General features: G+C 38.5%; 1 protein-coding gene across 3 annotated transcripts in view; it reads left to right on the forward strand.

The window, feature by feature from the left end:
• LOC137645900 (fumarate hydratase, mitochondrial-like) overlaps positions 1-22,442 on the forward strand; it is a 73,354-nt gene that overhangs the window by 15,769 nt on the left and 35,143 nt on the right. For all 3 annotated transcript variants that reach the window (XM_068378935.1, XM_068378936.1, XM_068378937.1), the window contains 3 exons: positions 443-568; positions 794-949; positions 3,364-3,540. In XM_068378935.1, coding sequence (XP_068235036.1) covers positions 443-568; positions 794-949; positions 3,364-3,540 — 459 coding nt within the window. The remainder of the gene's footprint in view (positions 1-442; positions 569-793; positions 950-3,363; positions 3,541-22,442) is intronic.

Consider the following 22,442-nt stretch of genomic DNA (forward strand, 5'->3'; position numbering starts at 1 on the left):
AGTAACCCTAAAATAACATTATTTTAATAAGGCAGAGTTGCACCCTTTCAAGAGAGTCTGTCGTCACCATGTTTTCTTGAATTAATTGTGCCCGATCTTGATGACTTGATCACCACATGCGGTCAAATTGACTTTGAAGATAGTCATTTGAAACTTTTAAAATTATGATCCAATTCACTGTATTACACAGCTGTTACAGACTGCTAATCATGTCAATCTTGGCAAGATAACTCATATGAATAGCCCAAGGTTGATACATCTATTTGAATTTTTTTTCTTTTAATTTCTATATGGTTGTACATGGAAAAGCAGCCAGGAAAGTCAAAGTCAAGATAACTAAATGTGTTGTATGCAAATCGCTGTAATTCATTGTGAAACTCCAGTCATTGTAAATGTCTATATAGCCTCTGGAGAAATTAAATGCAATTTTTTTAATTTACAGGGTTCTGGAACACAATCAAACATGAACACTAATGAAGTCATAGCCAATAGGGCTATTGAAATTCTTGGAGGAGAATTAGGTTCCAAGTCACCTGTGCATCCTAATGACCATGTTAACAAAAGTCAGGTTAGTCATTTGGAGGTTGAATTTAAATTATGTTCAGTTGTTTATTTTGTTGCAAAATGTATGAATTAATGAATAATGGACACTTTTTGTTGTAGAATGTAGATGGAATATCTGGGTTGAATATAATCTGTGTACAACAAATAGAGCATGCACCATTATTGTGCTGGCCCAAAGCACATGATCATCGAGGTAATTTATACCTGTTGATGCAGTCTTCCCTTTCAGAGTTCTAATGATACCTACCCCACTGCAATGCACATCGCAACTGCAGTTGAAATTCATAACACACTTCTTCCTGGCCTATCTGCTTTGCACAAAGCCTTGGATGCCAAAGCTAAGGAATTTGCTGACATTATCAAGATTGGCCGCACTCACACTCAAGTAAGTCTGTGAAATCCTTAAAATAAAGCTTTTATTTTGATATTTTATTTTTTTAGTAATATTTTATATAAATGTTTCCAGCTCATACTGTATTGTTGTATGGTAGGAGTAGTTTGCTGGTTGACTGCATAATTACTCTTGATATTATTGTTATTAATTTTATTATGATAATGTTGATGATGCAATATAACCAATGAATATTGTGCATCATTTGATTATTCTTAGGTAACTCCTGTAATATTTATGTTGCTTCTACTTAAAGTTGTCAATGTCTACCCAAAAATAAAAACTTTCCATTCTTTTCCCTCGCAAAATACCTCGCAGTCATACGAGTCATTCTAGTAATTAGCAGGCTGCAGCCAAATATAGTACGCTGACTAACTATCATGTTATGACCTCAATTCCTCTAACTCACAGCTAAATAAATGGTCCCAGGAATTTCACTGCTAAGTGACTATGGGGCAAACCCCCCCCCCCCCCCCCTGTTTAGGTAGGCTACTTGGCAGTGAGGCCCAACAAGCTATTGAACCTTAGGCGAATTCATTATGTCATTATTACGTTATTTTAAGAATATTAATTAAAAGATTTTTGCTTTTTTATATGACCATTACTATTTTAATGCAGAGGAATTTAGGTCAAGTTAATAAAGGAGTGAACTATGAAAATTATGAAAAAGTATTTATTTTTTTAAAGCAAAATTAAAAGAAAAATTTATCCTTTAACACACAAAGTTGCCCTAACTACCATGGCAACCTTTTCCTTAAAAAAAAAAAAAGAAATTGGCACCAGCCACCTGTTGAGATACCACTGGTAGAGAGTTATAGGGTCCTTTGACTGGCCAGATCGTACTACATTAGATTCCTCTCAGGTTATGGTTCAAATTTCCTTTGCCTACACATACTCTGAATAGTCTTTGCTTATTCTTTACACATTCTCCTCTTTCCTCATACTCCTGACAACACTAAGCTTACCAAACTAGTTTTTTTCACCCAGGGGGTTAACTACTACACTGTAATTGTTCTGAGGCTACTTTCCACCTGGTAAGGATAGAAGAGACACTTTAGCTATGGTAGGCAGCTCTTCTAGGAGAAAGATACTCCAAAATCAAACCATTGTTCTCTAGTCTTGGGTAGTGCCAGTCTCTCTATACCATGGTCTTCCACTGTCTTGGGTTAGAGCCGTCTAGCTTAAGGGTACACTTGGGCACACAATTTTATATATTTCTTTATATTCTTTCCTCACTAGGTTATTTTCCCTGTTGGAGCTCTTGGGCTTATAGCATCCTGCTTTTCCAACTAGGTTTGTAATTTGGCTAGTGATTATAAAAATGATAATGTGCGACCCCAACATTTTCACAGAAAAACATTATTTTATGTATCTCATGTATCATGCAAGCTCCTTTTTTGAGACCAAATTAGAATAAACTAACATCTTTTCCTCTACCTTTTAATCCCAACTTCTAGTTCAGTAAGTTGAAAAAATTTAAGAGAATGATGACAGTATTATTAGTAATGCATTTGGCTGTAAACATCCAAATGCACAACAGCCACTTTGTTATGAATAACTAGTTCTGATAACAGTTGTTTTGCTTGCATTTCAACTTTCTTAAGATATTAAACAATTATCGTAGCTGTTACAAGCGATGTTAAGTAGAATATGACAGATATATTATTGCATTATACCTTTATTTTGTTTATGAAAAGGTAAATCAAATTGCACAAAAACTACCTACTGAATTGGAAGAAAAGTGAATAGTTATAGTTAAGCACCGTTAAGCTAAGACTAAAATCATCGTACACTGGCAGCAGGGATAAAACACACCTAGAGTTCAATATGCCATTTAAATTGACAGTAGGCTAAATAAAGTATATATAAGATATTTTTTCAGTAAAAACTACATTCATTTATATTGTAAAATAAAAATCATGGTTAAAGTAATAATTGTTTCTTAGTAAGAGAAAAAAATCCTTTGGTAGTTGTCTTAATTGGCTGATTTAAAAATCTTTAAATTTTTGGTTTCGGATAAAAAAATTATCTATGTTGGCTATAGAGATTTACACTTATCTGAAGAGCTAGCTTGTCTTATCAAGTATCTTAGTGTAACTTATGTTTTCAAGGTTGTGTATGTATTCAGGTATTTTACTTTTAAAAACTATAATTGTCAGCATGTATTAGGGTAATATAAGAAGAAATACTTTACTACTTTTTTTTTTTTCAAATGTTCACTTTTTTTTTTAATTTTGTAAAATTTTTCTTTTAAAGATTTACATTTTATTTTGCTATTAACAGATTGGCTATTTGGTATTCACTTTTGTATGAGTAGGATAAATACAAATTACTTGAAAAAAACATTGATTTATTTATGTAGGAAACCTGCTAAATTTCTGTTAATTCTTGAATTATGTAAATTTCAGGATGCCACTCCCTTGACTTTGGGACAAGAATTTAGTGGATATGCACAACAAGTAGAATTCGGCATTGAACGTGTGAAAGCCTGTTTACCCAGAATTTACCTTCTAGCTGCAGGAGGTACTGCTGTAGGCACTGGTTTAAACACAAGGATTGGTTTTGCTGAAAAGGTGGCAGCCAAGGTAAGACATTACTTGTGATTCTTATGTATAAATTTTATGGGAAGTTGAAATCTTGAACCACTTAAAAGGGTATTGATATCTTTTCATGATTTATAGGTGATATTTTGAACTAAACTGTTGGTTATGGGAGAATTAGTAGTATTTTGTATATTTTAAATGCAATTTATCTTCTAAATTTTCAATTGGAGATTAAAATGACTAAATATTGTACATATCCTTTCTAATTATAAAATTCAATATCAGACTGAACCTCTTAATTTGCTGTTTGAAGTCAGCTTATGGGATGAAAATAAAAATTATACCCTGAAATACCTGGCAAATAAAAATGTAAAATTCTCTCTCTATATATATATATAAAAAGGCAAAATAATAAGAATGTATGAATATAAAATGCTTTAAATCTTTTATAAATGTACCTTGGTCACATGCTGTGATATTGACAGCTGTCCTGGAACTTTTTATTGTAAAAATTATGATTATGATGTTAACCATCATGACAAGTTCAAATGAGGCTGAACTTGCAGGTCTCCTATATACGCAATGAATTTGTTTCGCATGTTGATACAATAGCCCTAGTACAGGGGAAACTATATTTCTTTGGTAATCAGGTCTTATTGGATTTTGGATTCTCTGTTCTAGCCTTGAACAGGAAAGTCAATGTAGATCACATAGCATCTCCCAAAAAATAAGATTTTCCTCTGTCAGAACTAATTATTGTGTATAGCAATTAAAACATTGTATTATCCAGTACCTGAGTGAGGACTCATGATTTTACTGTTAAACTAGGACAACTGCTCTTATACTGTTATGCTTGTTGATACAAAAAAGTTCAAGGATGGTTGTTATGCTACTGTGAATTCTGGCATCATTAACAGGCAACTTTGGACACTGTTTACTTTTGTTGTTAGAAAGTGATGCAAGACTAATAGTCCAAAACATTTGGTTAGCTTTGAAAGCTAAAGGAATGTTATGGAAACATGTTACTTTTCTGAATAGTGACACCTAGGCATAATAGATTTAAGAGTACTTTTGATCCTTCACAGACATAAATGGTTTAATATAACTATATTACTTAGTTAGATATTGTTCATGTTATCATTAATGAGCCTAGTCAAAACCATATTGTGAATATCATTCCAGTCTGGAGTTTGGTATTCTTTGAAGTTTTTATTCTGTTAATTTGACATGGTGGTTAGCCTTGAAATTAAGGTGAGAATGTGTAGATAATGCAGAAGGAACTATTTACTTGCACTCCTCTCTGTAGAGAGTTATTACACCTCATGTAGTGAATTGTAGGCATTACAAGGGCTGTTGCAGCATTCCTTTGGCTCATAGCTGCACTTGTTTTATATCCTTCTACTTTTCCTCCATTCCCTCTTCATTTCTGCCAAATCTTTTTTTCCAAGGTCTTTAAGGGAAACCTGGTACAGTATTCTTATAGAGTTAATGGGCATTGGGTCCTCTGGTAGTGACAGTGGATGCTCTAATGTAATTGTATTTGGGCTTTGTACTTCGTGTAGTTCATATTGATTAAGAGGCCATAAAGTTTATAGTGGTTTATAGACTTTTATGGCTATTCATTAATTAGTGTTTCTAAATTTTGTAAACTGAATGGCTTACCTACGCCGCTATCATTGCCTCACAGAACCATATAATGAGCAATTGCAAAGGGGGGGAGGGCTTTTTAAGTGAGGGAAAACAGGGAATTTACATTTTTATGACAGATGTCAAAACTTAGTGAGCCTCGAGGAGGAAAATAAATGAACCTCCGGTGAATATGCGGTATATGTAGAAATAATAAATTTTTTTACAATTCCAATTTTCAGCTGTTAACATATCCAAAATGAATGTTGATAGTTAATAAACCTATGCTGTCTCCAAGAGCTTTTATAGAGCAGCATCCAGATACACATATCATACTTCCAGATTGCAAGTAATTTCGGCGATGTTTCTAATATCTAGAGGTTAGGATATTAACAGTCCTCTCATAACTTTATGTTGTAAATCTGGCAGAATATTTGTGCGTGTGTGGCTGTATGCATCAATCCCAAGATCTTTAAGAAGTTCAATATACAAAATGCTCCAGGCATGTGCTTAAATTTCCTAGTAATTATGATTTTTGGCATCAGGATAAGTTTCTCTTTAGATACCAAAATATTTAATTGACCAGTACTAGCTTTATTGTACTTCTTTAGCTTTCCTTGGTAATTTGTGGAACTTATTTTAAAAATAATTTCTAGATAGTATAAGTTTGATTATTCCAACAATATTGATCATGATATTAACAATCTTTTCAATAGCTAGTCAGTTTTTCTAATTAAAAGGTTTTGTCCAGTACTAGAGGAATGATGACTATCATAGTTTTCTGTAAAAGTTGGATAGCTGCTCTGATAATGTTACGCTTGCTGATATAAAACAGTTTTAAGGGAGGTGGTTTTGCTATTGTGAATTCAGGCATCATTAACAGGCATCTTGGACAGTTTTCCTATGTTGTTAGAAAGTGATGCAAGATTAATACTCCAAAACATTTGGTTATCTTTAAAAGGTAAATAAATGCTATGGAAACAGTTTACTTTTCTGAATAGTGACACCTAGGCATTGAGGATGTTAGAGTACTTCTTATCCTTTGTAGACTGACGGGTTGATATTGTTGTATTAATTAGTAAAATGTTGTTCAAGTTGTCATTAATAAGCATAGCCAAAGCCTTATCATAAATATCATTCAAATTTAGAGTTTGGCATCATTTTTTGTCAGTACATTTCATGTGCTATACTGTAGGCCAGTGGTTCTCAAACTTTTTCATGAGCGACCCTATTTGAAACATTTCATTCCTTCGCGACCCAGAGTAAAGTGAAGAGAAAGAAAACATGCAATGATATATACACTTTATTTTGGAAAAAAAATAATGTGTACAGCTTTTCATTCACAAAACTAAACTAGTGGGGGGAAGATGAACATACATAACAAAAGTAATTTGTGGTTAAAGAAGAATAATTCAATTAAGCAACTGAAATACACTGAAACACTGAAAGCATGATAATGTTCCTGTGTCCCTGCGACCCATCAAAATTGATCTCGCGACCCAACTTTGGGTCGCGACCCATAGTTTGAGAACCACTGCTGTAGGCAATATAAGGGTCTTTGCAGCATTCCTTTGGCTTGTAGCTGCGCTTGCTTTATATCCTACATTTCCATTTCATTTCTACCATATCTGATTTTGCAAACTCTGTTTAAGGGAGGCCTGGTTTTCTTATTTGAATATTAATGTCATTGAATCCTTTTGGTAGTGAAAGGGGATGTTCTAATATAATTGCATTTTGGGATTGTACTTCGGGTAATTCATATTTATTAGGAGGCTTTAAAGATTCTATTGGTTTAAAGGCCCTTATTAGTATTTCTTAGTCGAGTAAACTGAATGGTGCCCATACCGCTATCATTGCCATACACCACCATATAATGAGCAATCGTATACTGGGGGTTTGAGGCAATTTATGTGAGGGAAAATGGGAAATTGACATTTTTAATGAGTTCAACACTTCGTGATCTTTGAAGAGGAAGCTAAATGAACCTCCGGTGAGTTTAGAAAGAATAAATTATTTTAATTCCAATTTTGAGCTGTTAACTAGTGCATAATATAGAAAATTTTTTGATAGTCAGCAATGCTGTCCCAATTACACATCTCGTACTACCATATTGCAAGTAATTTTGGCGATGTTTCCAATATTCAGAGGTAAGGATATTACCAGCTCTCTCATACATTTTGTTCTAACTTTGGCGGAACCTTTTATTTTTGTATGTGGCTGTGTGCAGCAATCCCAAGAAGTTTACCGTATACAAATTTCCAAGTAATTATGATGTTTGGCATCAGTATATAGTACAGTATTTCTTCAGATACCAAAATATTAAATTGACCAGTACTATAGAGCTTTATTGTAATTCTTCAGCTTTAAAAGTGGGACAGGTTTCCCTGGTAATTTGTGCTTGTTAATGAATGTTAGATGCTTCAAATCTTTTATTACCTTGTTGATATAGTGGGATATCAAGAGCTGTCCTGGAACTTTATCTTGTAAAAAATAATTTTTAAGTAGTAAAAGTTTGAGTCCAACAATGTTGGTCATGATGTTAATCATCATTTTAATATCTCACTCTGTTAGGGAATTAAAATGTTTTATCCAGTACCAGAGGAATAAGGACTATCATAATTTTTTTTTTAAAGTAGGTCAACTGCTCTTATAGTGTCATTCTTGTTAATACAAAAAAGTTTAAGGAAGGTTGTTATGCTGTGAATTCAGGCATCATTAACAGGCAACTTGGACACTGTTTTCCTTTGTTGTTAGAAAGTGATGCAAGATTAATATTCCAAAACATTTGGTTAGCTTTGAAAGCTAAAGGAATGTTATGGAAACAGTTTACTTTTCCGAATAGTAACGCCTAGACATAGGAGGTGTATGAGTACTTCTTATTCTTCAAAGACTTAAATAGTAAGACTTAGTTCATTGTGTTTTTAGTGAGCTTTGGCAAGGCCATATCATGAATATCATTTCAGTCTGGAGTTTAGGGTCCTTTGTTGTTTTTATTCTGTTAAATTCACATGCAGCTGGAGCCAAATACTTGCACTCCTTTCCATAGAGGGTCAATACTGTCAGTGCACCTCACCCACTTCTTATGGGTTTTGCAGCATTCCCTTTGCCCTTAGTTGCACTTGGTTTATATCCTCAATTTTTTCTTCCATTCTCACTTCATTTCTTCCTTCTTGCTGTCCAACCTCTTGTAACTTTTCCTTCATATATTGTAACTGTAGGGCTTTCTCCCCTCGTTGAATTTGGGTTTTAAATGGCCTCACCAAATCGGTCATAGCATTGTTCTTCATGGCCCAAAATCAGTCTAATACAGTATAGAATAAAGTAAAAATACTCATCATTAGGTATGAGGCTAAATCTCTTGTAAAACAGGGATTGATCTTGATTTATACTCATACTGTAGGATGCATTTTGAATTGCACCAAAATCCCAAAGTCATATTGCAAGTAACATTACTTTAAGGATGCCTGTTCGTAACGATGAATTGTCATAACCTGAGACAATCATAACCTGAGGACCTCCTTATAGAGATGATGGTATTTATCAATAGCTTTCACAGACTTTTCATTGGTGGAATATTTTATTGAGAGAATGAAGAAATTCCAAGCCCTTTACTATGTACAGTATATATCATGCTCAAAGGTCGCGTTTAACTCTCTCAGTAATTGTTTATTGCCATTAGAACATATCATTCCCTAAGATAACAAAATATTAAATTTACTAGTACTGTAGAGCTTTACTGCCTCTGCAATAAAAGTGAGGCAGTTTTCCGGGTAATTTGAGCATGTAGATATATATTAGATGCTTCAGATCTCTTATACCATCTGTGTTCACATGGTGGGATGTTATCAATTGGCCTGGAATTTTTTTTTTTTTCCTGTAAAAACAATTTTTAGGTAGAAAAAGTATGATTATCCCAACAATGTTGATCATGAAGTTTTACCATCATTTTAATATCTTATTTTGTTTGTGAATTAAATTGTTGTGATATCCAATAGTGGAGGATAGAAGACTATCAATTTTTCTGTGAAAGTAGGACAGCTGGCATCATTAACTGGCAATTTGGACACTGTTTTCCTTTGTTGTTAGAAAGTGATGCAAGATTATTACTCCAAAACATTTGGTTAGCTTTGAAAGCTAAAGGAATGTTATGGAAACAGGTTACTTTTCTGAATATTGACACTTAAGTGTTGAAGATACAAGTACTCTACTTCTAATCTTTCACAGACTTAGATGGTAATATATTACTGTATTATATTTAGTAAGATCTAGTTCTTATTGTCATTAATGAGCCTAGCCAAAGCCATATCGGGAATATAGTTCCAGTCTAGAGTTTGGCATCCTTTGTTGTTTTTATTCTGTTGAATTAGCAATTTTGCTGGCCTCGAAATTAAGACATGAATGTGTAGATAATGCAACCGGAGCTATTTACTTGCACTACACTCTGTAGTGAAAGTAGGACAGCTGATTTGATAGTTATACTTGTTAATGCAAAAAAGTTTAAAGGAAAGTAGTTTCACTATTGTGAATTCTGGCATCATTAACAGGCAATTTGGACACTGTTTTCCTTTTTTGTTAGAAAGTGATGCAAGATTAATACAGTACTCCAAAACATTTGGTTAGCTTTGAAAGCTAAAGGAATGTTATGGAAACAGGTTACGTTTCTGAATATTGACACTTAGGTGTTGAATATACAAGTACTCTCCTTCTTATCCTTCACAGACTTAGATGGTATTATATTACTGTATTAAATTTGGTAAGATCTAGTTCTTATTGTCATTAATGAGCCTAGCCAAAGCCATATCGGGAATATCATTCCAGTCTAGAGTTTAGCATCCTTTATTATTTTTATTCTGTTTAAATGGAATTTTTGCTGGCCTCGAAATTAAGGCATGAATGTGTAGATAATGCAACTGGAGCTATTTACTTGCACTACACTCTGTAGTGAAAGTAGGACAGCTGATTTGATAGTTATACTCGTTAATGCAAAAAAAGTTTAAAGGAAAGTAGTTTCACTATTGTGAATTCTGGCATCATTAACAGGCAATTTGGACACTTTTCCTTTGTTGTTAGAAAGTGATGCAAGATTAATACTCCAAAACATTTGGTTAGCTTTGAAAGCTAAAGGAATGTTATGGAAACAGGTTACTTTTCTGAATATTGACACTTAGGTGTTGAAGATATAAGTACTCTCCTCCTTATCCTTCACAGACTTAGATGGCATAATATTACTGTATTAAATTTGGTAAGATCTAGTTCTTATTGTCATTAACCCTTTTACCCCCGGGTATTTGGGAATTTCCAACCCTTAACCCCCAGGGGTTTATTATTTTCAAGCACATTTTGCAGTATATTTTTTTAAAATTGCTCTAACAGCTTTAATTTTTGTCATAGAGAGGTCAGGTTGGTCTCATTCTCTTGGAAAATGCCTGTAGTTTCTCAAAAAATTATCAAAAACATGCAAAATAAATTTTAAATAGCAGTTTTTTGCAAGGACGTACCGGTACGTCCACGGGGGTAAAGGGATTAGTTTTGTGGAATGTACCAGTACGTCCTTTGGGGGTAAAAGGGCTAATGAGCCTAGCCAAAGCCATATCGGGAATATCATTCCAGTCTAGAGTTTGGCATCCTTTGTTGTTTTTATTCTGTTGAATTGGCATTTTTGCTGGCCTCGAAATTAAGGCATGAATGTGTAGATAATGCAACTGGAGCTATTTACTTGCAATACGCTATGTAGTGAAAGTAGGACAGCTGATTTGATAGTTATGCTCGTTAATCCAAAAAAGTTCAAAGGAAAGTTGTTTCAATATTGTGAATTCTGGCATCATTAACAGGCAATTTGGACTCTGATTTCCTTTGTTGTTAGAAAGTGATGCAAGATTAATACTCCAAAACATTTGGTTAGCTTTGATAGCTAAAGGAATGTTATGGAAACAGGTTACTTTTCTGAATATTGACACTTAGGTGTTGAAGATAGAAGTACTCTCCTTCTTATCCTTCACAGACTTAGATGGCATAATATTACTGTATTAAATTTGGTAAGATCTAGGTCTTATTGTCATTAACCCTTTTACCCCCCGGGTATTTGGGAATTTCCAACCCTTAACCCCCAGGGGTTTATTTTTTTCAAGCACATTTTGCAGTATATTTTTTTAAAATTGCTCTAACGGCTTTAATTTTTGTCATAGAGAGGTCAGGTTGGTCTCATTCTCTTGGAAAATGCCTGTAGTTTCTCAAGAAATTATCAAAAACATGCAAAAAAATTTTAAATAGCAGTTTTTTGCAAGGACGTACCGGTACGTCCACGGGGGTAAAGGGATTAGTTTTGTGGAATGTACCAGTACGTCCTTTGGGGGTGAAAGGGCTAATGAGCCTAGCCAAAGCCATATCGGGAATATCATTCCAGTCTAGAGTTTGGCATCCTTTGTTGTTTTTATTCTGTTGAATTGGCATTTTTGCTGGCCTCGAAATTAAGGCATGAATGTGTAGATAATGCAACTGGAGCTATTTACTTGCAATACGCTATGTAGTGAAAGTAGGACAGCTGATTTGATAGTTATGCTCGTTAATCCAAAAAAGTTCAAAGGAAAGTTGTTTCAATATTGTGAATTCTGGCATCATTAACAGGCAATTTGGACACTGTTTTCCTTTGTTGTTAGAAAGTGATGCAAGATTAATACTCCAAAACATTTGGTTAGCTTTGAAAGCTAAAGGAATGTTATGGAAACAGGTTACGTTTCTGAATAGTGACACTTAGGTGTTGAAGATAGAAGTACTCTCCTTCTTATCCTTCACAGACTTAGATGGCATAATATTACTGTATTAAATTTGGTAAGATCTAGTTCTTATTGTCATTAACCCTTTTACCCCCAGGGTATTTGGGAATTTCCAACCCTTAACCCTCAGGGGTTTATTTTTTTCAAGCACATTTTGCAGTATATATTTTTAAAATTGCTCTAACAGCTTTAATTTTTGTCATAGAGAGGTCAGGTTGGTCTCATTTTCTTGGAAAATGCCTGTAGTTTCTCAAAAAATTATCAAAAACATGCAAAAAAAAATTTAAATAGCAGTTTTTTGCAAGGCTGTACCGGTACGTCCATGGGGGTAAAGGGATTAGTTTTGTGGAATGTACCAGTTCGTCCTTTGGGGGTAAAAGGGCTAATGAGCCTAGCCAAAGCCATATCGGGAATATCATTCCAGTCAAGAGTTTGGCATCCTTTGTTGTTTTTATTCTGTTGAATTGGCATTTTTGCTGGCCTCGAAATTAAGGCATGAATGTGTAGATAATGCAACTGGAGCTATTTACTTGCAATACGCTATGTAGTGAAAGTAGGACAGCTGATTTGATAGTTATGCTCGTTAATCCAAAAAAGTTCAAAGGAAAGTAGTTTCAATATTGTGAATTCTGGCATCATTAACAGGCAATTTGGACACTGTTTTCCTTTGTTGTTAGAAAGTGATGCAAGATTAATACTCCAAAACATTTGGTTAGCTTTGAAAGCTAAAGGAATGTTATGGAAACAGGTTACGTTTCTGAATAGTGACACTTAGGTGTTGAAGATAGATAGAAGTACTCTGCTTCTTATCCTTCACAGACTTAGATGGTAATATATTACTGTATTATATTTGGTAAGATCTAGTTCTTATTGTCATTAATGAGCCTAGCCAAAGCCATATCGGGAATATCATTCCAGTCTAGAGTTTGGCATCCTTTGTTGTTTTTATTCTGTTGAATTGGCATTTTTGCTGGCCTCGAAATTAAGGCATGAATGTGTAGATAATGCAACTGGAGCTATTTACTTGCACTACACTGTAGTGAAAATAGGACAGCTGATTTGATAGTTATGCTCATTAATCCAAAAAAGTTCAAAGGAAAGTTGTTTCAATATTGTGAATTCTGGCATCATTAACAGGCAATTTGGACACTTTTCCTTTGTTGTTAGAAAGTGATGCAAGATTAATACTCCAAAACATTTGGTTAGCTTTGATAGCTAAAGGAATGTTATGGAAACAGGTTACTTTTCTGAATATTGACACTTAGGTGTTGAAGATAGAAGTACTCTCCTTCTTATCCTTCACAGACTTAGATGGCCTAATATTACTGTATTAAATTTGCTAAGATCTAGTTCTTATTGTCATTAACCCTTTTACCCCCCGGGTATTTGGGAATTTCCAACCCTTAACCCCCAGGGGTTTATTTTTTCAAGCACATTTTGCAGTATATTTTTTTAAAATTGCTCTAACGGCTTTAATTTTTGTCATAGAGAGGTCAGGTTGGTCTCATTCTCTTGGAAAATGCCTGAAGTTTCTCAAAAAATTATCAAAAACATGCAAAAAAAATTTTAAATAGCAGTTTTTTGCAAGGACGTACCGGTACGTCCACGGGGGTAAAGGGATTAGTTTTGTGGAATGTACCAGTACGTCCTTTGGGGGTAAAAGGGCTAATGAGCCTAGCCAAAGCCATATCGGGAATATCATTCCAGTCTAGAGTTTGGCATCCTTTGTTGTTTTTATTCTGTTGAATTGGCATTTTTGCTGGCCTCGAAATTAAGGCATGAATGTGTAGATAATGCAACTGGAGCTATTTACTTGCAATACGCTATGTAGTGAAAGTAGGACAGCTGATTTGATAGCTATGCTCGTTAATCCAAAAAAGTTCAAAGGAAAGTTGTTTCAATATTGTGAATTCTGGCATCATTAACAGGCAATTTGGACACTGTTTTCCTTTGTTGTTAGAAAGTGATGCAAGATTAATACTCCAAAACATTTGGTTAGCTTTGAAAGCTAAAGGAATGTTATGGAAACAGGTTACGTTTCTGAATAGTGACACTTAGGTGTTGAAGATAGATAGAAGTACTCTGCTTCTTATCCTTCACAGACTTAGATGGTATTATATTATTATTATTATTATTACTATCCAAGCTACAACCCTAATTGGAAAAGCAAAATGCTACAAGCCCAGGGGCTCCAATAGGGAAAAATAGCCCAGTGAGGAAAGGAAATAAGGAAATAAATAACTGAAGCGAACAAATTAACAGTAAATCATTCTAAAAAAAGTAACAACGTCATAACAGATATGTCATATATAAACTATGAACAACTTCAAAAACAAATATGTCATATATAAACTATAAAAAGACTCATGTCCGCCTGGTCAACAAAAAAGCATTTGCTCCAACTTTGAACTTTTGAAGTTCTACTGATTCAACAACCCGATTAGGAAGATCATTCCACAACTTGGTAACAGCTGGAATAAAACTTCTAGAGTACTGCGTGGTATTGAGTCTTATGATGGAAAAGGCCTGGCTATTAGAATTAACTGCCAGCCTAGTATTACGAACAGGATAGAATTGTCCAGGGAGATCTGAATGTAAAGGATGGTCAGAGTTATGAAAAATCTTATGCAACATGCATAATGAACTAATTGAACGACGGTGCCAGAGATTAATATCTAGATCAGGAATAAGAAATTTAATAGACCGTAAGTTTCTGTCCAACAAATTAAGATGAGAATCAGCAGCTGAAGACCAGACAGGAGAACAATACTCAAAACAAGGTAGAATAAAAGAATTAAAACACTTCTTCAGAATAGATTGATCACCGAATATCTTAAGAGACTTTCTCAATAAGCCAATTTTTTGTGCAATTGAAGAAGACACAGACCTTATATGTTTCTCAAAAGTAAATTTGCTGTCGAGAATCACACCTAAAATTTTGAAAGAGTCATACAAATTTAAAGAAACATTATCAATACTGAGATCCGGATGTTGAGGAGCCACCGTCCTTGACCTACTTACAATCATACTTTGAGTTTTGTTAGGATTCAACTTCATACCCGATAACTTGCACCTTGCACTAATTTTAGCTAGATCTCTATTAAGGGATTCACCAACCCCAGGTCTACATTCAGGGGATGGAATTGATGCAAAGAGAGTAGCATCATCTGCATATGCAACAAGCTTATTTTCTAGGCCAAACCACATGTCATGTGTATATAGTATGAAAAGTAATGGGCCAAGAACACTACCCTGTGGAACACCGGATATCACATTCCTATACTCACTATGGTGCCCATCAACAACTACTCTTTGAGATCTACTACTTAAAAAATCAATAATAATGCTAAGAAACGACCCACCCACTCCCAACTGTTTCAGTTTGAAAACAAGGGCCTCATGATTAACACGGTCAAAGGCAGCACTAAAATCAAGGCCAATCATACGAACTTCACGACCACAATCAAGGGATTTCTGTACTGCATTGGAGATTGTAAGAAGGGCATCACATGCTCCAAGGCCTTTACGAAAACCAAATTGCAAACTAGGGAATAGATGATTACCTTCAGCAAACCTATTAAGACGTTTTGCCAGAAGACGTTCAAAAACTTTAGATAATATGGGAGTTATGGAAATTGGGCGGTAATCAGTGGGACTTGAGCTACCACAAACACATTTACATAGAGGAGTAACATTACCAATGCTCCAACAAGTGCTAAAAGCTCCTCTTCTTGCTAACTTGCGCAAAATAACAGATAACTTTGGAGCTAAGAAATCTGCTGTCTTTATAAAAAACAAAGGAAAAATACCATTTGGGTCTACACCTCCATAAGCATCAAGGTCCATCAACAGAGCTTTAATCTCACGAGATCAAAAAGCTAAACTAGTTAGTTTAGCCTCAGGAAAACAGGAATAAGGAAGTTCAAGTTTTTCATTACTCTGTTTACTGTCAAAAACATCAGCCAAAAGGGATGCCTTTTCCTGTATTATATTTGGTAAGATCTAGTTCTTATTGTCATTAATGAGCCTAGCCAAAGCCATATCGGGAATATCATTCCAGTCTAGAGTTTGGCATCCTTTGTTGTTTTTATTCTGTTGAATTGGCATTTTTGCTGGCCTCGAAATTAAGGCATGAATGTGTAGATAATGCAACTGGAGCTATTTACTTGCAATACGCTATGTAGTGAAAGTAGGACAGCTGATTTGATAGTTATGCTCGTTAATCCAAAAAAGTTCAAAGGAAAGTTGTTTCAATATTGTGAATTCTGGCATCATTAACAGGCAATTTGGACTCTGATTTCCTTTGTTGTTAGAAAGTGATGCAAGATTAATACTCCAAAACATTTGGTTAGCTTTGATAGCTAAAGGAATGTTATGGAAACAGGTTACTTTTCTGAATATTGACACTTAAGTGTTAAAGATAGAAGTACTCTCCTTCTTATCCTTCACAGACTTAGATGGCATAATATTACTATATTAAATTTGGTAAGATCTAGTTCTTATTGTCATTAACCCTTTTACCCCCAGGGTATTTGGGAATTTCCAACCCTTAACCCTCAGGGGTTTATTTTTTTCAAGCACATTTTGCAGTATATTTTTTTAAAATTACTCTAACAGCTTTAATTTTTGTCATAGAGAGGTCAGGTTGGTCTCATTCTCTTGGAAAATGCCTGTAGTTTCTCAAGAAATTATCAAAAACATGCAAAAAAAATTTAAATAGCAGTTTTTTGCAAGGACGTACCGGTACGTCCATGGGGGTAAAGGGATTAGTTTTGTGGAATGTACCAGTACGTCCTTTGGGGGTAAAAGGGCTAATGAGCCTAGCCAAAGCCATATCGGGAATATCATTCCAGTCTAGAGTTTGGCATCCTTTGTTGTTTTTATTCTGTTGAATTGGCATTTTTGGGCTCAAGCCATGTCGTCCTGATGGAAGTTCCTTAAAGGCAGCTTCCTAGGGTATATTACAACTACAGCGATATTCCCAGAGAATTTACCTTCAGGTACCCAGAATTCTAACTCCTGGAGCGAGTATCCCTAAAAAAGACCTTAGGGATATCGTAAATATCAGTGGACGTATTCTTGACACGCCTCATAGCAATCTATACCCCGAATAGAGTTAACACTTCGTAGGGGTAAAATGGCAAGAAAACGAAAACGATAAGAAAGGGGGGAGCCGTTCATAAGGCATCCCTCCTCACCGCTTCGAAAGCGTGCCCTGCGCCGCTCACGGCGCCATCTGTATTCCTTTTTGCGTAGCTCTACGACTCGGTGTATTTTCCCTGTTTACTACCTAATCTTGGAATTTTCTCGTTTATAATGCTTTCTCCAACTTCTTCTGCCTCGGATAAGTTGAGTATTATTTCTTTTATGTATAAATGTAGGCTCTTGGTTAAAATTAAAGTTATTAAAAGAGTTATCTTTGATACAAGAGCTGTTGCCTGCTGGAGGCATCATGGATGCTGTCGCTCGCTAGAATAGGATTTATTTGTTAGCAAGAGCGACGTTCCCAGCCCCCTTTGCGCTTAAATATTAGCTACTTAGCTTATTTAGGAATTCTGTTATGATGCGATAGTAATGTGCCTGGCGAAATTACCAAGGCTACCAACACTAGTCTTCGTAGGCTAGTTGTTGGCCTATGTACTTCCTGCATGATAATTAGTCTTCCAAATGTGAATTTATTGCTTTAAGCGTTAGGCAACGTTATACATATTAGTCCTTTTCGAGTACCTTCCAAGATAGTATTGATATGAGTTTCGGTGAATTAGGTAATCGATTCTCTTAGTGCCTAGGCTAGGTTGTCTTAGGTCATTATAATATTATCTGTTCCCCGTTTGCTCCCTTCTCTTAGGGGAAGGGGCAAACCCTTTCCCTCTGTTTAAGCCTTAGGCTTAACTCTAGTGGTTTATTTGAATTAATCTTCAAATATATCTATGCTGGGGTAGTACTGTACCTTCCCGTTCCAACAGTATTGGTTCAGAGGGTGACAGTACAACAGTGTTTAGTCTGAGCCCGGTTTGTCTGGCATGGGGCAGAGTCTCCCTTGCCGATTGACTCGGGCACTAAGGGTTCCCCCCTTAGTCCACCTTGTTGGGTTCCAGTAGTGATCCCTTTACTCGGTGACTCATCAGACTGTCCTTGCCGTTCCGGTCTCGGGATATGTTCCCTTTTCTGGAAAGGCAATTCCTTCCTTGCCGTGGTTCGTGGGAGGCAGCCAGTAGTGCCGGCCTCCCTCTCGGGTCTTTCTCTACTGAGATGAACTGTCTTAGTTTGGAATGACCCTTAACCAAGGTAAGGTTGGATAGGACCCTCTGTCCTTCCCTTCTCTTTTCCGTTCATTGTGTCAGTCGTCTTCATCCTTGCCTAGCCTAGGTTGGGATGAGGAACTGACGTGGTCTCCTGTCGGCCGGCAAAGTGTGCCGACCGGCAGAGACCATTATTGTGAGTGCTGCCCGGTCCTTTCTTGGTCCCTCTATCGCTGCCGTCTGAAAATTCAGTAAGCAGCGGTTAGGAAGCTTGACATAGTGTCTCCCCTTCCTTTCGGCACTCTTTCGGGTGCCGGGCTCAGAGACTTATAGTCTCTTAACCCGGCACTCACTCTTTTGTCTTAGTATGTGTTGTCCTTGCCGGCCGCCGGCCTACAGGCCGGCTGTCGGTGGGGAGGGGTGTTCTCCAGTTCTCTTGCTGTCGGTCGGCGTTGGGTGTATACCTTTGCCGGCCGGTCTATTGCTCATCTGCCGGCCACTACAAGTGGGGCCGGCAGCCGAGTGCTGCCTAGTGTGTGGGGGCTAGCCGGCAGGGTTTGTTTACTGCTGCCGGCCGGCCCGCGACACTGCCCAGTCAGCCGGCCACTAAGTATGATGGCCGGCAACTCTGTGCAAACCGGGTGGCTACGGTCTGGCAACCACTGCCGGCCGGTTCAGGCATGGGTTCTGGAGTTCTCCCCAATAAAGGTGATCTGAGGTTGTGTACTTGAGATCTGCCTTTCCAAAACAAGGGGGGGGGGTGCTGAGCGGCAGTAGCCGGCTGGCATACCACCCTCAGGTACTGTATCAGTCCTCTCTTGGTGGTATATTCAACCAAAGGAGTTCATGATGTAGTAGGTTACAACACTGTCTTTTCTATCTTACTTGTGTTACTGGTATAATCACCTGGTGTTGCCTTACAAGGATAAAAGATAATTCTTTTATTCCTGGCCGAATGGTATTATTTTACCTTAGGTGTGAGCTACACCTAATTTCCTTCGGAAATACGTTCTCTGGTTATTCTAGTAAAGACTAACTATGTGACTTGGCCGGTGGGCTTCCACAGGTGTTTGTGTGGGTTTCACAAGTAGGTGTCTTTCCCTTATTCTTTTGTTGAATACTCATTTGTTACATGTGAATTAAAATTCACTTGATATTCATGGAAATTTTTCTTCTTTTACAGGAGGAGCATCCGAAGTGTGATAGTGTCTTCTGCAATGTCCGCAGTAAGAACTTTTGCGGACATACCTCGTGTAGGAGGCACGCAGCTTGTGCAGCCTCCAATGATGAACATCGTTACTGGGATCCGCAGGTATGTGCTGTATGTACTAACCTGCTATCAGAGGCTTTTGAATCCCCTAGGTCGGCGGAGTCAAGAGATGCAGCGAGGGAGAGGCTTCGTGTTTGGGTAAGGGGTTTTCAGAAAAACACCACTGGACCTTATCTTCCTAACGAGAAGATGAGGGCATACCTTTTCCCTAAGGCTTCCCCTGATGCTGTTGTTCCCCAGCCTCGGCCGGAGATCCCTCTGATCCAGATCCCAGTGGAGGAGGATGTCGCTGACGCCTTGCAGGACATCCAGTTGGACGACAAGATGTCCGACTTGTCTGATCGTGCGGAGCAGGATCTCCTCGCAGAGGGCGAGGAGCAAGATCGAGATCCTATTGCTGTGGAGGAAGAGGTTTCCGTTTCATCAGACGTGCCGGTTCAGGTCCCTGAACCTATCCCCTCTACCTCGTCCGCTCTTCCAGCAGAGCTTGGACAGGCTCTCTCTTCCATCGTTGGTATGATCCAACAGATGCAGAAGGAGAATAATCAGAAGGCCGCTACTTTGGAGCTCCAGATGCAGAAGATCACAGCATCACGTGGACCTCCAAAGAAGCTCAACGTTAAGGACCTTCCTCTGTGCTCGGATGCCAACCCGTGGAGATATGCCGAGCACATGCCGATGACGATTGGGAAGATCGTCATGTCGGAGAAACTGGGTTCAGTTCCCCTTGAGGAGGTGGAATTCTGGCCCAGTAGAGGGGCCTACCCGGACTGCTATGTCCGTTTGAAGAAGGAGCCGGTTTCGAAGGAGGAGACGGAACCAAAGGAAGTGATTATCCTAGATCACTCCAAGGCTCAAGCCACCTTGACAGCTGCTTTAAAGGAGAGGGGGTTCTCAAACTCGAAGGTTGCCGCCTTGAGCAAGAAACACCCCTCCTTTGTATCCTCCCCAGCTAGGGCCTTCCCCTTTATGCAAAAGGGGTTTGCGGCCGTCATCAAGGCAGTTGAAGCTGGCAAGCCGTGCCCGTCCTTGGAGGAATGTAAACCTCTATCGCTGGCATTGCCAATGGATAACAAGGACTGGAAGGAGGTGCACCTTACTTTCTCGGTTGGGAAGTTAGACGCCGACATTGCAGGTCAGCAGTTCGGCGAAAACCTTCCCAAGTTGTCGGAATTCCTTCTTCGGAGGGAATTGGACACAAAGGAGCGCCTGGCAGCCTCGATGTCTCTCCAGACCAACATGGAGACGATGGCTAGCAACCCCAAGATGCCAGAGATGTTCATGGTTATGGCCAAAATCCATCTGGCCACAGTAACCAAGGACCTCTATTGCTTTGTGAAAGCAAGGAGAGCCTGTAGGGAGTTTGTGTTTGCCTCGGCCACAGTGAGGCACGAACCCAAGAGGCTAATTTCATCTAACATCTGGGGTAAGGATCTCTTTCCCAAGGACGTGGTCAAAGAGATCGTGGACAAGGCCGCCACTGAGAACCGCAATCTTCTCCTGAAGTGGGGCCTGTCCCTTAAGAGGAAGTCTTCTCCGGATGAGGGCCCTCAGCCGAAAGGAAAGGCGAAGAAGTCAAGGTTTTCCTCCCGTCCAGCCAAGTCCTTCAAACAGCAAAGACCACAGCAGCAACAGCCAGCTTTGCCTCCGGTTCCACAACTGGTAGCCCAGACCCCGACCACCTTCCAATGGGTTCCCCAAGCAATGTCATCAGCTTCCCCTGCATTCAATCCCGTGTTCGAGGGACAGTCGACCACGTTTCGTGCAAGACCCAGAGGAGCAGCTAGAGGGTCATCAAGACGCCCCTCTAGGGGACGAGGATTCAGAGGTGGTCGCGGCCAGGGAGGCAAGACTGCAGGACAGTCAAAGTGAAGTGTCGCCGGTAGGTGGGAGACTTCAGTATTTCCGGGATCGCTGGACCTTCGATCCCTGGGCCCACAGCCTTCTCAAAAATGGACTGGGTTGGAGTTGGTACAGTACTCCGCCCCTGTGCCCTCAATTTTTCCAACACTCCACCCCCGTTTTGGAGGAGTACATCCAAGATCTGTTGGAGAAAAAGGTGATCAGGAGGGTAAAGTCCATCAAGTTCCAAGGGAGGCTGTTTTGTGTTCCCAAGAAAGACTCGGGGAAACTCAGAGTCATTCTGGACTTGTCACCACTCAACAAGTTCATAGTGAACCACAAGTTCAAAATGCTAACGTTACAACACATAAGGGCCTTACTGCCCAAGAGGGCATATACCGTCTCCATCGACTTGTCAGACGCATATTGGCACGTTCCAATAAGTCGTCGTCTCTCCCCCTACCTAGGATTCAAGCTACAACAAAAACTTTACGCTTTCAGGGCGATGCCCTTCGGACTAAACATAGCCCCAAGGATCTTTACGAAGCTTGCGAGCGCAGCTCTCAAACAGTTACGCCTAAAAGGGTTCCAGGTAGTAGCCTACCTGGACGATTGGTTGGTGTGGGCAGCATCCAGAGCAGAATGCTTGCAAGCTTCCCTACAAGTGATTCAGTTCCTGGAATATCTAGGCTTCATGATCAACAGAAAGAAGTCTCGTCTTTCTCCAGCTCAGAGGTTCCAGTGGTTGGGAATTCACTGGGATCTAGTGTCACACCGTCTTTCCATCCCGATGTCAAAGAGGAAGGAAATAGCAGGGTCTGTCAGGAGACTTCTAGGTTCCGAGAGGATATCAAGACGCGAACAAGAGAGGGTTTTGGGCTCTCTTCAGTTTGCATCAGTAACAGACCCTGTGCTAAGAGCACAGCTAAAAGATGCAGCGGGAGTATGGAGAACCTTTGCATCGAAAGAGCGAAGGGACGTAAAGAGACCGGTCCCACTTCGGCTACGTTCTCTTCTCAGACCGCGGTCTCAAGCCAGTCGTCTAAAGAGGTCTCTACCTCTTCAGCCACCCCCCCCGTCAGTGACAATCCACACAGACGCCTCAAAGGTAGGGTGGGGGGGTCACTCCCATCGGAAAAAAGTGCAAGGAATCTGGTCCAAGCTATTTGGGACCTTTCACATAAACTTTCT

The sequence above is a fragment of the Palaemon carinicauda genome, chromosome 8 (assembly GCF_036898095.1).
Source record: "Palaemon carinicauda isolate YSFRI2023 chromosome 8, ASM3689809v2, whole genome shotgun sequence".
In the NCBI taxonomy this organism is placed as follows: Eukaryota; Metazoa; Arthropoda; class Malacostraca; order Decapoda; family Palaemonidae; genus Palaemon; species Palaemon carinicauda.